Below are 14720 nucleotides of genomic sequence, written 5' to 3'. Positions count from 1 at the left end.
ACATATATATAAATATACTCTCGTTTGTACAAATTTACACGAAAAATACATCTTGTCAAACAATCAGAGTAAATGAAGAATGGTAAGAATTGACACACTCTCACAATCACACACACAGAAACAATCATATCAGAAATTTTACATCAGGTTTAGCTGAAAATATACATATATTTACTTTCGCTTGTACACTTTTACATTAAAAATACAACCTTTCCTCTTTCAAACAATCAGAACAAATGAAAAGAATGGTAAAAAAATCTTCTATATTTTTCTTTCTTGTAAAATCTCCCACCTGAAATTGCCAACAAAAAAAAGGCAAGCCTGCACTCCCATAAAAAAAAGGGAAATCACCACCGAGGAACTTCACAAAATAGCGGAACCTGTTTAATTATGTTTTCAACTTTGCATTAACAAACAATGCCATCAGTCTGTGTGGCGTGGTGCTGCAGTAGAAAGTGGAACTGAGAGTTCTGCCTGAGCAGTGGTGTTGGTTCCACGTCAGATAGGTCTATGTCAAGCATCAGTCGTGCTATATCATCCAACGATATAGGTATGCTGCAATTTGATTCAGTTTGGGTGTTAGATCAATGGCTACTGTTTCTCCCATTTTAGGTTCATATCTTAATAGCAGTACTGAGCAGCCAATCATATTCATACCTTGAGTCGTCATCTAACAAGAACGAACTATTTGGAGTAGTTATTGAGTCATCAGTGGCCATTGTTCTCATCTTTCCAATGACCTGAAACCACGTTGGTGTGTTTCACATCATATGAAGATTTTATTTTTATTTCTTTACTTTTTTTGCGTGGAAGTAGTCATTGTAGTTGAAAAGGGAAATATGCCTAAGTATTGAGAAGTTTGCAACTTACCTCCTGAGATAGACCTTGTGCACCGTATTTATCATCCCAGAACATTGTTCCAATGCGATATATTTGAGTGATGCTCAAAACCTGGGAAAGTGGCACTACGTTTCATACTATACGCTTTTGCAGAAATTCAAGTATTTACAAGTTAGTCATATTCAGGACTTACTGGGCAAAGCTCATCAGTGATTTCCTCCAAGGTTTTATGTGTCTTCTGATGCAAAACCTGCACGCGAATTCACATGATGCTAACCAAACATCTATATAATTTGAAAATAATTGGTTTCAACTTTCAAGCATACCAGAAATCCAACTGCCTGTCTGATGTGCTGAAATTCATCCCAAGACGTTCCTGCATACTGCATTATCACAACGCATTTGGTCAAATACTTCCTTGCCTTTTACTCATTTGTCACCAAACAAAATTATACACAATTTTCACTTCACCTCTTCAGTTGTTACAGAGCACCACTGCTCTAATTCTTGTAAACCAGCCTTTAAGAATTCCCCATTGCTAAAGGAGCAGCATTCTCGACGGAGTAGCAAACTGAATGAGAAGGTATAGATTTTGTTATAGTCCAGAATCAACCAATTTGTTCCCCCATATGCTAATGATATTTCATATGACTTTGTGTAGTCAACCAGAGTTAACTGAAGTTACTTTACAAGACTTAGAGGTGGTGAGATACCTATTGAAGAGTTGAACGTTCATAAAGGCAAATGCTTGATTGAATGTTTTCCTGATTATCATTGGAGGTACCTACGAATAGATAATTCATAAGGAAAACTCCCTGATCATGGGACAACTGAAAACAATTATTGCCATACTCACGTGATTATTGTTCATTGTTTCGAGTGTATGGTTCAGGCACTTAATGATGCTTTGCCAATGCACACTTGATGTTTGCCTTGATAGTGAATTAGAATGTACACTTTTCAACGATCCCCTGGATGATCTCACACGAACAGCCCTTGGAGCCTGTGAAATTGACAAATTGTTAACGAAATTGTATCGCCTTATATTCACGATTGGCATGGAAATGTCTGGGGTGCATACCTGTATGCACATAATCAAGAACGGGTTTATTTCCTTCTTCAGGTTATCTCTGATCATTCCATATATCTTCTCGACATATGCTGTTAATTGCTGTTTGAAACGTAGTGCTGAGTATTTTGCCTCTACCTTTGATGCAGTGTCAGGCCTTCCAACCATTCCACTATATCCACTTGATATGCCTGATCCTAATGACGACGATCGAGCATTCTGACACGCAATTTTTGGGATGTAAGCTCATTTTTATGTTGTGAATATCACTTTGGTCGTTGATGTGGTGTATATATAAGTAATTGGTTAATCAGTACGAAAGTATGTTGAAAACTTCGACTTGCAATGCCAATAAAGAACCTTGCTTTACGCAAAGCATGAGTATGGATAAAGAACTTGCCTGCACCATCCTACTGAACAGGTTGCCTGTTGTGGTTCGGCTGCGATTTGATCCTTTACCTGCTGAACTGCTAGACTTAAGAGTATTTTGTAATAGGTAGAGAAGAGTTGATGTAGTCGACAGCCAATAAGCCAGTTCTGTAGAACTTTCAGCGTGCTGTAAATACTCAGATAATGAGTTTCATGAGAGCTTGCTCACCAACTATATAATGTCACTGCAAACGGAAAGTTTTATATAGTATTTTGGAAGTAACAACCTCAATTGATGACCTAATTGTATGGATGATTCGGTCAAATATGTTAGTCTTCTCTGCTTCAAATGAGTGCCAGTGCAGGAGTGATTTGTACACGATGCATGCTGCAGCTGGTCTGCCGTTGTCAAATCTCCTGTCTTCAGCCAGACTTTTGATCAGGACATCATGATTTTCCTGTGAAAGAGCAGGAAAACCAAATCGAGAAAAAAATTATTTTGAATGTGCACAATGCCTGTTAACTAAGAACGTGGAACTTGTTTCTTGCATTGATATAAAAAAATTTTGAAGGCACTGAAACATACTTGTTGTCGATCCGTGAGCGACTTTTGTTTGCTTAAATTCTTTATAGGAGGAACAACCACCTCCTCCTGAAAAAAAAACAAAGCAAATATATAAATCCATATAAATAAAATGTCCAACTGAGGTTTTTTTTTTGCTCTCATGTTGGGTAATAGAGAGCTATAAAAACACGTACAATGAGGATTTTATGTTCTTCAAGCTGATATCGATTCACAAGGCCCTGGTGAGATTTTTGATAGAAAATTTAGTGCAACTGTGTACTATACTTCAGAAATATCATCCATCTTATCAGATAAGAGATGTGTTTTATTAATGTTAAACTGACAGGATTATACCTCCATTGCTGATGGCTGAATCACTTCAGGAGTAATTACTGCTTGAACAGCTACAGAAGATTTACTGCGGAGCAACTGGTTTTCTGACTCCAAGATGGCAATCTTGCTTTCCAGACTAGAAGAAGAGTTTGTTATGTTAAGTTATGAGGCTTTCAAAAACAAAGTGGATAAGAATTGCAGTGCAAACATTTCAAAAATTACCTCTCTATTTGCTTTGATTTATCGTCATCTGCAGATGCAAGTAGTGACTGTTGACGTAGGACCTGGTTTTCAGATTCCAAGCTGGATAAATTTGTTTCAAGCCTGCACCATATATCATAAGGCCGTGACTGGGTATCATTTGTAATATGCACGAGCCAATTTATGTAAATATTTAAAATAATTAATACCTTTCTATCATCTCCTGAAGTTGATTAAGTTTGGAGTCCTTTTCTAGAATTTCCCTCGACAATTCATCGGACTCCTTTTGAACCTCTAGAAGTCTCTTTTCTAGATCTTCAGCCTTTGTTCTAAATGTAACAAGTTCATCCTGGATGCAAACATGAATATGGTAATTAGTTAATTAGTCTAAGCAAAAGGGCTGAATCATTTTTTTAGTAAAATTAAAGCTTATCGAGTATTATACCTCAAGTTCCTTATTTTGTCTAGTCAGCAGCTCAACTTTTGCATTGTCCACCACCGGCACCTCTACTATCTTTGGTGGTGCCTGTTCAATTGCTAGTTTTGCATCTTCTTTCTCCTTTTCTATTGCTGCATGTGCTTCCGAAAGCTTTTCTTGCATTTCTTGCAACACAGATTTCAAGTTTGAAATCTCTTGCCCCTTGGCTTCTTCAAGGTCAATCTGTCAGCATGACAATATTTAGCAAACTCATTCTTTTTAGAAAATGGATTAAATCGGCCTCTACATCCAGAAGGGATGTACACAGCCAATTTAGCAAATTCATTTGGGTCCAAGGACAGATAAAACTCTACAGTGAATTACCCTCAAGTGTTTCTCAACATCTAATCGCCATGTGAGTTCCTCAACTCTTTTTTCAAGTTTGTCTTTTGCTTCTTTCAGTGCGCCAGTCTCTCTTGCTTCCTGTTTACCATTTCAGATTTTTTTACTTGACATTGCATTAACATACACACAAGAATAACTTGGGTTTCAACTGTATAATTGGACAAACCATTTTGAGCTTTCGAAGTTCCTTTCTTGCAATACGTGCTCTCCACAGGCACTGAAGAATCAAAGTAGCTCTTTTTTGCTTTTTGTAATCAACATAAGCTTTGTGTTGGCGCCATCGAGTCTGGAAATAATGAATGAAGCGGTTAATTGTGGTTGCTGCTTATTTCTGTTCAAGAAAAATTGTGGTTGCTTTTCATGAAAGTTAATTCAGTGCCATCATAATAAATTAATAATACTACAAACCTGGATTATTATGGAAGCTTTGGTCTCTCGTCTGAATCTGTGTTCATTGCAAGCCGCCATTGCACGTAATCCTGTCTGTATTACTATGGCTGACTCATACATTTGAAGGTAAGATTTCCTGGCTGAATGAGTACGTGCATGCTTCTGTATCCTGATTGAAGCAGCATTTCTTCTCATATGCTCGAAAAATATTCTAGCTAGGCGTGCTGCAGTGTTGAATTACATTGTATGTCAATGCCAAGTCAGAACTTATTACTAATACGGAAGATATGAATTACTAAAGGCACATCAGTGAAGAAATACCCCTCCAAAACTTCTGAGACTGAATTGAGGCTTTTCTTAAGTTGATGAATTCCTTTCTTGTAAGATGTGTCTTTATACGTCTCTGGATAAGCCGTGCAGCATTGGCCAATACTTCTGCTCTTCGAGCATCCAGCTCTGCCATCTGACCAGCTCTTAGGAATACCTTTGTTTTTCCTATCTGATCAAAACAAAAGGTTGCATGCAATGAGTTGCAAATATATATTCTGTGAATTGTTGCTATATATTCCATTTTCACCTCTCACAAAGATTACCTGATATCCCTTCAAACCCATTTTATCACATATTGCTGCACAGGCAGCCTTCTCATCAGAGCTGTACAAGCATTAGAGTCACTTTATTATCCATTTAGAAGAATAAGAGAACATTTGATGGACATATTTCAGTTAAGAGTGTTTTTCACATGTCTCAATCCCCTAATCTGGTTGCATAACATCAGTATCCATACCTGTCGACAAGCTCTGCTGCAAGCATTCCAAACCGATCAATGAACTCATCAAATGTCCTTTTTGTTGGATAGCCAGCACAACTGATCCGGATTGCTTCCAGAACACCCTGCAGCATTAACCATTTTTAACATTTTTTAGACAAAAGACCTTCACGGTCCAGCTTTTATAGAAAGTAAAATAACACAAAAAAAAACAAGGCTTCTGAATAACAATGTGGAGCAAAATGCACATCATACCCCGCATCTCAATTGGTTAAGGACATTGAAATTCTCAAAGATTCCTGGTTTAAGTACAGCATTGGGTTTCACACATCTAATGTAGTGTGGTTCTGTCGTACTCAGTGTTTCCATGAGAGCTTGTAGTTGTTGCTGCACATATTGTAGCAAAATGAAGGGTTACAGAAAATTCCAAGGCTAATTCATATAACTCTAAGCCTCTGGCTACAATCATGACACACCTTAAAGCGAGTACCGATGGAAGAGAATTTGGACTGTTTAGAGGTTTCCTCAGGTAATGGAGGAAAGAGATTTGCAACAAAAGGGCACCTTGAGGAATTAAGTAGAGCCTGATGTTCTGCCACCACATAGTCTTTGTTCTTGTCAAGAAACTGATCAGCTTGATATGTGACCTGTTTACTAGAACAATTGTTCAAAATCCTTGATGGTAAATCTAAACACGATATATCACATTTCGCTGATTATCACTTACATCTCCTGCATAGTGGTTGATTGTAAAGGCTGTCCGAGCAAGTTTGGGTTTGCTGAAGCGCTTATGTGCCTTGTATGTTTGATACATCTTTTGGGCAAATGTTTCATGTGTGGACTTTGGAAACATGCTGCATGGATAGGCAGTTAGGCACATGTCATAGGGTAACACATGGAAACTTGCATTTGATGCTACTGAATGTTTTTTTTGCTAGGAAAAACTACCCCAATGTTTTTTTATGGACAAAACATAAGAAGTAATATTTTTAACTGTTGCAGGTGTCAGCATGCACATGCAGAGTTTCTTGATAAAAATACTTTTTTCTTCTGGAAAGATGACTATTCATACCATGCTTCATCCAGTAGTGCAATTATTCCTCCAGGTTTCTGCATGGAATTGGCAGGTGTTATTCATCAATAGATACAATTATCACTTGTGAAATGCTTCAGGAACTCACTTTCTCAATTAAGTCCAGCACATCTTGATTGTCCACAAATTCCACATAGCTCCAATCTATTTCCTCCCTTGTATAGTCTTCTTGCTCCATCTTGAATACATGCTGTAACAGGAATTCACCAGTCTCCTTATTAGTCATAAATATTCTGCAATATTTTTTTTCTTAATATCTACTCCCTTCGTCCCCTAATATAAGGGATTTTGACATTTTGCTTGGACTGTTTGACCATTCGTCTTATTTAAAAATTTTTTGGACTTTTGTTTGCACTGTTTGACCATTCATCTTATTTAAAAATTTATTTTATTTGTGACTTACTTTATTACCCAAAGTACTTTAAGCACAATTTTTCGTTTTTTATATTTGCACAAATTTTTTGAATAGGACGAGTGGTCAAACAGTGCAAGTAAAATGTCAAAACCCCTTATATTAGGGGACGGAGGAGTAGTAATCTAAAGGTCTCGCTAACCTGGTTAAAGTGCTGCTGCAACTTCTCGTTTGTCAAGTTGATACATAGTTGTTCGAAGCTGCCAGATAAGTATAGTATGATTTGTGTTTCAGGTATTAAGAAACAAAACCAATAGCACACTTGCATAATTGAAACTAGTCTGCTGGCAAACCTGTTAATCTTGAAACTCTCAAATCCATATATATCAAGTACTCCTATAATATTAGTTGCATCTGGATCTTGACCGATTGAGTTGTTAATCTTGTCCACAATCCTGTTAGCTCAGAAAGAAGTTCCTTTGTCACATTCAGATCTAGACGTACCAGGCAGTAAGAGTAATAGCACTTGCTATTTGATCACTGTCCACTGATGAATATGATATACCTTCATTCTTACCAGTCAAACAGTCGTGAATACACAGTCTTTGCTAAGGCGTCACGACTCAGTGCTGCAGAATCTGGATCAAGTGGCTTTGTGATATTTCCATCAGGTGTTACAATAACACGCTCACAAAGCGAATCTTGAAGAGCCTTTTCATCACACCTAAAATATATTTTACACTTGATTACAGCAGAAATATATATTTGCAGATGATAGATTATAAACCATGGGAAGAATTTATACATACATTAGAAGTTCTGCTACTATTTTCAGGTGATAGACTGATTTCTCATCCCTCAGCTTCGATGAATCAATTTCTTGCCCCTTCGAGAAATTGATGTTTCCCAGATGAAGGATTGCAGCTACTACTCTAAAGATTGCATCCTTGAGAAGTAAAAAGGATGAATCAATTATAGCATCCGCAACTTATTTAGTACTTACTAGTCTATGCAAGGACCTTTTTTTAAAAAAAAACTCTATGAAGTATACCTGCTCTTCTTGACCAATGCCAACAACATCCATAGCATTTCTTGTTTCTAGGTATTCTCTTGCGTCATCCACATTAGCTACTTCATAGCAGTTTGTTTGGTTCAAATAATGGAATGATCTTGGGTCTCCCACCTTAAACTTTTTCACATCCTGAAATCAGTTCAACATTCAGAAGTAATCAGTACTATGGCACTCTGAGCATGCAGATGATGGAAGTGGTATTTAAGTGTTTCTAGAGAATTACCTCTGGTGGTGCAGAACATAGCATGTAAAAGCAATGGTAGTTCCTTTCAGGATCAGAGACCTGACATACTCGCGATCTTTCAAGGAGGTACGTTCGAACAGCAGCCCCGGATATCTTCCCATATTTGTCGAATTGGATTTCAACAAACTTACCGAATCGACTGAAAAATTCAACATATCAAATTTGGAAATTACAAAATATCAATTGCCATATCATGGTTGTAGTTGCTGATTCAAATCTACACCTCGAGTTGTTGTTCTTCACCGTCTTCGCATTTCCAAATGCTTCCAGTACTGGATTAGACTATATGCATTGCAGAGAAATCAATAGAGTGAATGGAGATGTTCTAAAAAAGATAGTGAAAACAAATAAGATGGTGAGAAATGGGGAGTTCTTTGTACCTCTAAAACCTGCTGTTCAACAGTCCGACCCTCTGTTCCAGACCTTCCTCCCATGAATGCAAGATACCTCATGAGCATCTTGGTCGTCTCTGTCTTACCAGCACCACTCTCACCGCTCACCAATATCGATTGGCTCCCTTGTTCATTGATCATTGCCCTGAGTTTGATAGCATCACAATGAAGAAAAGAACATCAGTCACAAACTCACAATTCGAGACTGACACGGTCCATAGATTACCAAAGGCGTGAACAGGAGTACAGAACACACCTGTAACAAGCATCTGCGATCGCAAACAGATGAGGGCTGAGCTCCCCAAATGCAGCACCTTTGTACTGCTCCATCATGTGCACGTCATACAGATGAGGCAGCCTCCGGAAAGGGTTGACTGCAATCAAGATATTGCCGGTGTATGTCTGTTCGATATATTTTCATGGTAAAAGGAAAGATGGCTAAGCCCAAATGGTCCTGAACGAAGTACTAAATATCAAGATGGAGAATTCTGAATGGTAAACACTCACATATATCTCGTTAATACCGTACCGACAAGCGAGGTTATGCAAGACTCCAGGTTCATGGAGGTAAGCCAGCTTCGTCATGTCGTCAACTCCTGCAGGTGGCGCTTCCGTATCCTTGGGGTAAATGCTTGCGAGGCTCGCCACAATCTGCCCACAAAAAAGCAACAGCTGCTGCTTCAGTAGCAGTTCCATTCAGGCAATTCTACAAACACCTAGCGCGCACGGTTCAACAGCAAAATACGAATTCAGAAAATCAGAACAGTTCGCTTCGAGCTCTGCAATACTCGGGGTTCTTGATCATATCAAGAACCGGGGACAACGAAAGAATGATCAGCTAGCTCAGTGGCAGGGAAGCAAGCGACCGACCGTTTTGCCATCGGTGCTGACGATGGTGGCGTCGCCGCCCCTGATCTCGACGACCTCCCCGTCGATCCACGCGTCGTCGGGATCCTCCGCCCAGACATGCGACCCGACGATGATGTTCACCGGCGTCCCCTGCCCAAGAAAAACGCCACACCAAATTCAAACCACCAAACCCAAGACCCAACCCAACACAACACGATCGCAAGCCCTGCAACTCGATGAACAGAGCTAGTAGCTTGCTACTACTACAACGCTAGCGGCTGACCATTTCCGTCGTCGATCCACTCCGGCCGATCGACTCAGCTCGATCGCCGCCGCCCAAACATGCAAAAAAGAAAAGAAAAGAAAAGAAAAGGCAAGGCTATAGCCACCAATTCTTGGCGCCGCAAACCAAACTGGTAGCTGCGAATGCGCACGCGAAGCGAACAACTGGAAAGGGAGAAAGCGAAGGAAGAAGAAGAGGAGGAATATACAGGGTGGTGTGGTGATGGTGCGAAGGAGTGGGGTGGCGGTCGCGGGGGTGTGAGCTGGTTCGAGCTCCCTTTCGGTGGGAGAAAAGAAGCCCGGGGATTGCTACCGCCACCTAAATAAAAACTTTTTTATCTTTTTTATTTATTTTCTCTGTGCCAGTGAAGAAACCAAACCATGTGTGATTTGGAATTTCTTTTTTCCTTTTCGAAAGCTGTCTGATTGAGACTTTCAGGTCAGAAATCGCCGGGAAAAGATACTGTCAACTCAACAGGTCAAAAATCCAAATTTTAAAATTCAGAATTGATTTGGTTATTATTACTATTAAACTGTTGCCAAGCATGACCAGGGACATGTTTAAGGAAACTTTTAGTGATTACAGCTTCTTTCAGAATCAAAAACTCCTAAAAATAGTCGAGTTTCTTCTAGAAAATAAACTAGAAGAAGCTAGCTACCCTCGCTCAAGAAAATAAACTAGAGTAGCTTCGTAGTACGACCGCGCTCGCGTGGGCTGAATCTATGAGCGGGCCGAATTAATTTATGCGTGTTCTTGTCACTCGAGCAGCCCAGCAATCCATGGAAGCTTCAGTAGCTAAGATACACATTTCAGTATGGAAGAAAGTACACATATGAACTGCTCATATAACACCAGGAAAGCTGATCGAATCCCCAGACTTTGATTGATGTATGTAAGTTCTTTATTCAGATCAAGCGACTACATGATGGCAAGTGCGACCAACATGAAGAAATGCACTCGGGACGCCATTCTCTCCAAGCCCCCTAAACCATGGAAGCACAATTTGCACAATGCTGGAGCCGTTCATGGCTCGAACACCATGTTTTCGGCCTCCCTCTTGATCGATTCGAAGAGGACAGACGACAGGTAGCGCTCACCGAAGCTCGGGAAGACCACCTGCGAGCACAAATGACGGCGATGGACATGTTAGAGCAGAGAATCTAAGAGGTTTTTGTAGGTTGCAAAACAATGGAGATCATGAACGGTTTAAGAAATGCCTGGCAAAACAGGGTTCTGAGGAGGGAACCTACAACTACGAGCTTCCCTTTGTTCTCGGGCCGCTGCGCGACCCTGATGGCAGCGACTGCAGCAGCACCAGATGAGATCCCAACCTGAAAAATATTTGTCATGGAATTAAACCATAGGCTATATGTGCAGCAATAGGTGGAGAAGAGTTGGGTGGATTCTTAAGGGGTACTGAGCTCACCAGCAGCCCTTCTTTCAACGCTAGCTGCTTCGCCATGCTGATGGCTTCATCACTTGAGACCTACCAGAGTAGAATTGCAAGAAATGTTCAGATCAATTTAGTAATTGCATTCCGTACATTTGTTTCTATATACATAACCGTGCGCATGTCTGGATCTGTGGATCAACAATTGAATTCTAACGTTGGGGTTAGCAAACGGTTCATCAGGTGAACTGGAACTGGACATTCGACAGAGACGTGGTTATAAGAGAGTTTTTATATGCAGGCCTTGTGGCAGGTTTAGCAGCACATACTGCATTGCCATTGTTTACAGAAAAATAGAAACAATACAAGATCTTTTTCATTTGATTAGTGGCCTGGAACAGAAAATTTGGATTTGCTTACTTGGACCACTTCATCCAGGAGATTGACATCAAGTACACCAGGAACAAAACCAGCACCTATACCTTGGATTTTGTGTGGACCTGAAACCAAAAACATGGAACAGTGATAATGTCATGATGGTTCAACAGAATCGAGACAGCTAAATTATTACATCAAATACGTGAACCATCCATACTGTGCACCCTATGTTTCAAATAATTTTTGACATCCATAGTTATGCATCACAAATAGTACTAGTATTACTAATGTGATTTATGCAAGTTGAGCTATACAAAGAGCAGTATCTTACCAGGTCTTCCTCCAGATAAAATTGCACTTTCTGTCGGTTCAACACCATAGATCTTTAAGACAAAATTAGTACACAGTTAAGTCACCATCACATATACACAAAACCATAAAAACATGCAAACAAGTACTCCCTCCGTCCCATAATATAAGGGATTTTGAGTTTTTGCTTACAATGTTTGACCACTCGTTTTATTCAAAAATTTTGTGCAAATATAAAAAACGAAAAATTATGCTTAAAGTACTTTGGATAATAAAGTAAGTCACAAAGAAAATAAATAATAATTCTAAAATTTTTTGAATAAGACGAATGGTCAAACCGTGCAAGCAAAAACTTAAAATCCCTTATATTATGGGACGGAGGGAGTATATAAGTTACCTTGATCTCAGGGTTCTGCTCCTTGAGGTACTTTCCTGTTCCGGTTACTGTACCACCGGTTCCAATGCCAGAGACAAGGATATCAACTTTCCCAGCAGTGGCCTTCCAAATCTCAGGTCCAGTTGTCTCATAGTGGATCTGAGCATAGTCCAGTAAAACAAAACAGTAATTAAACTATTGTGCTTTTCTAGCAAGGATAATAATATATTAGCAATTTAGCACCTTTGGGTTTGCAGGGTTCTCAAACTGCTGGAGAATGTAAGAGTTAGGCATCTTTGCTGCCAGCTCATCTGCCTTCTGGATTGCACCTTTCATGCCCAGAAGTGGATCGGTAAGGACCAACTCGGCACCGAAGGCCTTAAGAATGATCCTCCTTTCCATGCTCATGGATGCTGGCATTGTCAGGATTAGCTTATAACCCTTGGCAGCAGCCATGAAAGCAAGGCCAATACCAGTATTTCCACTAGTAGGCTCAATCAAAACACTCTATAAGAAAGGGAGGATCGATCAGACAATACAGTCAGATGTATTCCAGTAAAAAATAAAAGGTCAGATACACACGCACGCTTGTATTAATTTACCAACCATGACATCACCATTCCTCTGTTTCATATTATAAGATGTTTTAGGTTTTGAATAGATTTATGTATGAGCTTTATATATATGTTCAAATTCATATGGATGTTAGTGAATCTAGACGAGGGATGGTGAGACCAAAACATCTTATTTTCCTTAAATGAGAAGTCTGAGACATTAATCTTCTAATGGTACGCTACTCTCTCCAATCAAATATGTTTGACTAGAGGGAGTAGATTTTATTGGTAGGAGTTCTTAGTCACAAATAAGCAAAGTGACTCCATCATATTCTAATCTGAGAGTTGATTTATACTTTCAGGTCTCAGTGTCTCACCTTTCCTGGAGTAATGAGACCCTTCTCTTCTGCATCTGTAATCATGCTATAACCAATCCTGCAAACCATGGCCACCAGAATAAAAATAAGTAAAGCGCAAAACTATCAGCAGGAGGGACAGACTGGGGTACTTTAGATACCTATCCTTGACACTGGAGCAGGGCTCCATGATCTCAAGCTTGGCAGCGATTTGGGCCTCACATCCATCCACCACCTTGTTCAGGTACACCAGGGGAGTATTGCCGATCAGCTGACATCCCAAAACGAGCACCAAAGAAAATCAGCATCACTAAAGGCGAATTAAAGCACAATTCAGCTAGTCCCAAGCATAAAAAGGGCGAATTTTGTCTACATACTGCAGTCACATCACTCGCAATCGATTGGCCTGATTCCGCCATTGCCTAAATCTCTCTGAAAACTCTGCAAGCCTGCAAGAAAGCAAAAGGTTGGTGAGCCCAAAACAATCAGTGAAATTTTGGAGCACAACGGTAAATATCCGCGTCCCCTCTGAACGGTAAACCCTAATCCCCGCGCCGATCACCAAATGCTACTGGATTCAAGGTACCAAGTTCAGATCTACCCAAAAATTCAGCGGATCATTTCACTCGCATGGACACGGATAACAACAGCATAGGCGTGCAAACACATCAAGGTCTTATTCTTCAATTGCCAAAATTCACAACTCACACAAGAATCAACCGACGAACAGCAGTGTACAGACACAGAAAAGGGGGAGAAAACAACCAAACAACCGTATCAATGTTCTGAATTTGGACAGAACGAAATGGCAGGAAAGGTCCCGAATTGCGCAAGATTGGAAGCGAAAAAAAGATATGAAAAGGAGGGATTTTTTTACCGATGGAGTACTAACCAGTAACCAACTAACCACTCCCCCCGCCGACGGCTGCGAGAGGAAAGGCGGATGGATCAAGAAACTGCGGAGAAAACCGGAGGACGAACGAGGCAAAGATGTGAAGCACTTTGTAGCGCCCGCATCATCCCCTCCTGCCCTTTTTATGTAGTGCTGCTCCACTTGTCAGTTGTCAGTTGTTGTCACTAGTCCCTGTATCTCCTCTCGCTCAGAAAATATTTTTGTATATATGTCACGGTACTCGCAGGTCATACTATTATTTCTTTAAACAAATGTTAAAAGAGGTTAAGACGATATTCAGGGATGGTTCACTTTGTTACCATTTTAAACCATACCAAGTTTTGGCATTGTCAAATTTTGGTAGAGTTGCCAAAATTTTGGCAAGATTTTATATGTACTTATTAAAATTGGCAATAAACTAAACGTAGCCAAAATTTTGGCAACTTTACAAAAAAAAAGGTATGGTTAAAAATGATGTCAGGGTTATGGATACCATATACCTAATAGTAGTTGACTAAATCTCGACAGGACCTACCACATATCATGTCCTATACGGAAACAAACTTCGGATATAGGAGGAGTTCCGCATAAGGAATGATGAATAGGGTTCTACATAAAAACGACAAGGACTACTCGGATTATATCCATATTGGTTTCCCTAGTTCTACTCGGATAAGGGGACAACTATGGGTATAAATACAAGGCCCCCTAGGAGGAGAGGGGACACGGAACAATAGGTTAAGACACAAGATCAACATATAAGCCAACATACGCCAAGACAAGACGCCGGATATCGACTTCAGAGATAGACATGGCTAGTC

General features: G+C 39.9%; 2 protein-coding genes across 5 annotated transcripts; both read right to left on the bottom strand.

Moving 5' to 3' along the window:
• Nucleotides 1-148: 148 nt before the first annotated feature.
• Nucleotides 149-9810, bottom strand: LOC4334102 (myosin-12). Of its 3 annotated transcripts, XM_015777473.3 has the most exons (40): nucleotides 9645-9810; nucleotides 9383-9511; nucleotides 9020-9163; nucleotides 8769-8914; nucleotides 8501-8657; nucleotides 8344-8402; nucleotides 8100-8259; nucleotides 7856-8005; nucleotides 7614-7750; nucleotides 7382-7528; nucleotides 7158-7259; nucleotides 7007-7064; nucleotides 6541-6642; nucleotides 6432-6469; nucleotides 6087-6213; nucleotides 5836-6006; nucleotides 5615-5746; nucleotides 5378-5484; nucleotides 5184-5244; nucleotides 4912-5089; nucleotides 4609-4814; nucleotides 4367-4486; nucleotides 4180-4278; nucleotides 3823-4038; nucleotides 3587-3726; nucleotides 3399-3500; nucleotides 3198-3312; nucleotides 3038-3082; nucleotides 2865-2930; nucleotides 2566-2736; nucleotides 2310-2465; nucleotides 1922-2128; nucleotides 1697-1843; nucleotides 1554-1624; nucleotides 1312-1411; nucleotides 1167-1223; nucleotides 1034-1090; nucleotides 871-951; nucleotides 658-740; nucleotides 149-555 (listed from the first exon to the last, which is right to left on the bottom strand). In XM_015777473.3, the coding sequence occupies exons 1-40, from the start codon at nucleotides 9645-9647 to the stop codon at nucleotides 408-410; spliced, it is 4695 nt and encodes a 1564-aa protein (XP_015632959.1). In that variant the 5' UTR covers nucleotides 9648-9810; the 3' UTR covers nucleotides 149-407. The 3 variants fall into 3 exon arrangements, with proteins under 3 accessions (XP_015632959.1, XP_015632960.1, XP_066164529.1); XM_015777474.3 differs by lacking the exon at nucleotides 3038-3082; XM_066308432.1 differs by lacking the exons at nucleotides 9383-9511; nucleotides 9645-9810 and having other exon boundaries at nucleotides 8769-8886; nucleotides 9020-9160.
• Nucleotides 9811-10135: 325 nt separating this feature from the next.
• On the bottom strand, nucleotides 10136-14059 carry LOC4334101 (cysteine synthase-like). Of its 2 annotated transcripts, none has more exons than NM_001402266.1 (11): nucleotides 13885-14059; nucleotides 13385-13456; nucleotides 13169-13278; nucleotides 13029-13086; nucleotides 12341-12604; nucleotides 12119-12256; nucleotides 11744-11795; nucleotides 11455-11534; nucleotides 11071-11130; nucleotides 10895-10975; nucleotides 10136-10760 (listed from the first exon to the last, which is right to left on the bottom strand). In NM_001402266.1, the coding sequence occupies exons 2-11, from the start codon at nucleotides 13424-13426 to the stop codon at nucleotides 10668-10670; spliced, it is 978 nt and encodes a 325-aa protein (NP_001389195.1). In that variant the 5' UTR covers nucleotides 13427-13456; nucleotides 13885-14059; the 3' UTR covers nucleotides 10136-10667. The 2 variants fall into 2 exon arrangements, with proteins under 2 accessions (NP_001389195.1, NP_001389194.1); NM_001402265.1 differs by having other exon boundaries at nucleotides 13900-14059.
• Between the last annotated feature and the right edge of the window lie 661 nt (nucleotides 14060-14720).

This window comes from Oryza sativa, chromosome 3, assembly GCF_034140825.1.
Source record: "Oryza sativa Japonica Group chromosome 3, ASM3414082v1".
Lineage (NCBI taxonomy): Eukaryota > Viridiplantae > Streptophyta > Magnoliopsida > Poales > Poaceae > Oryza > Oryza sativa.
The sequence above is the reverse complement of the archived record's forward strand: the minus strand, read 5'-3'. Positions and strand labels throughout refer to the sequence as shown.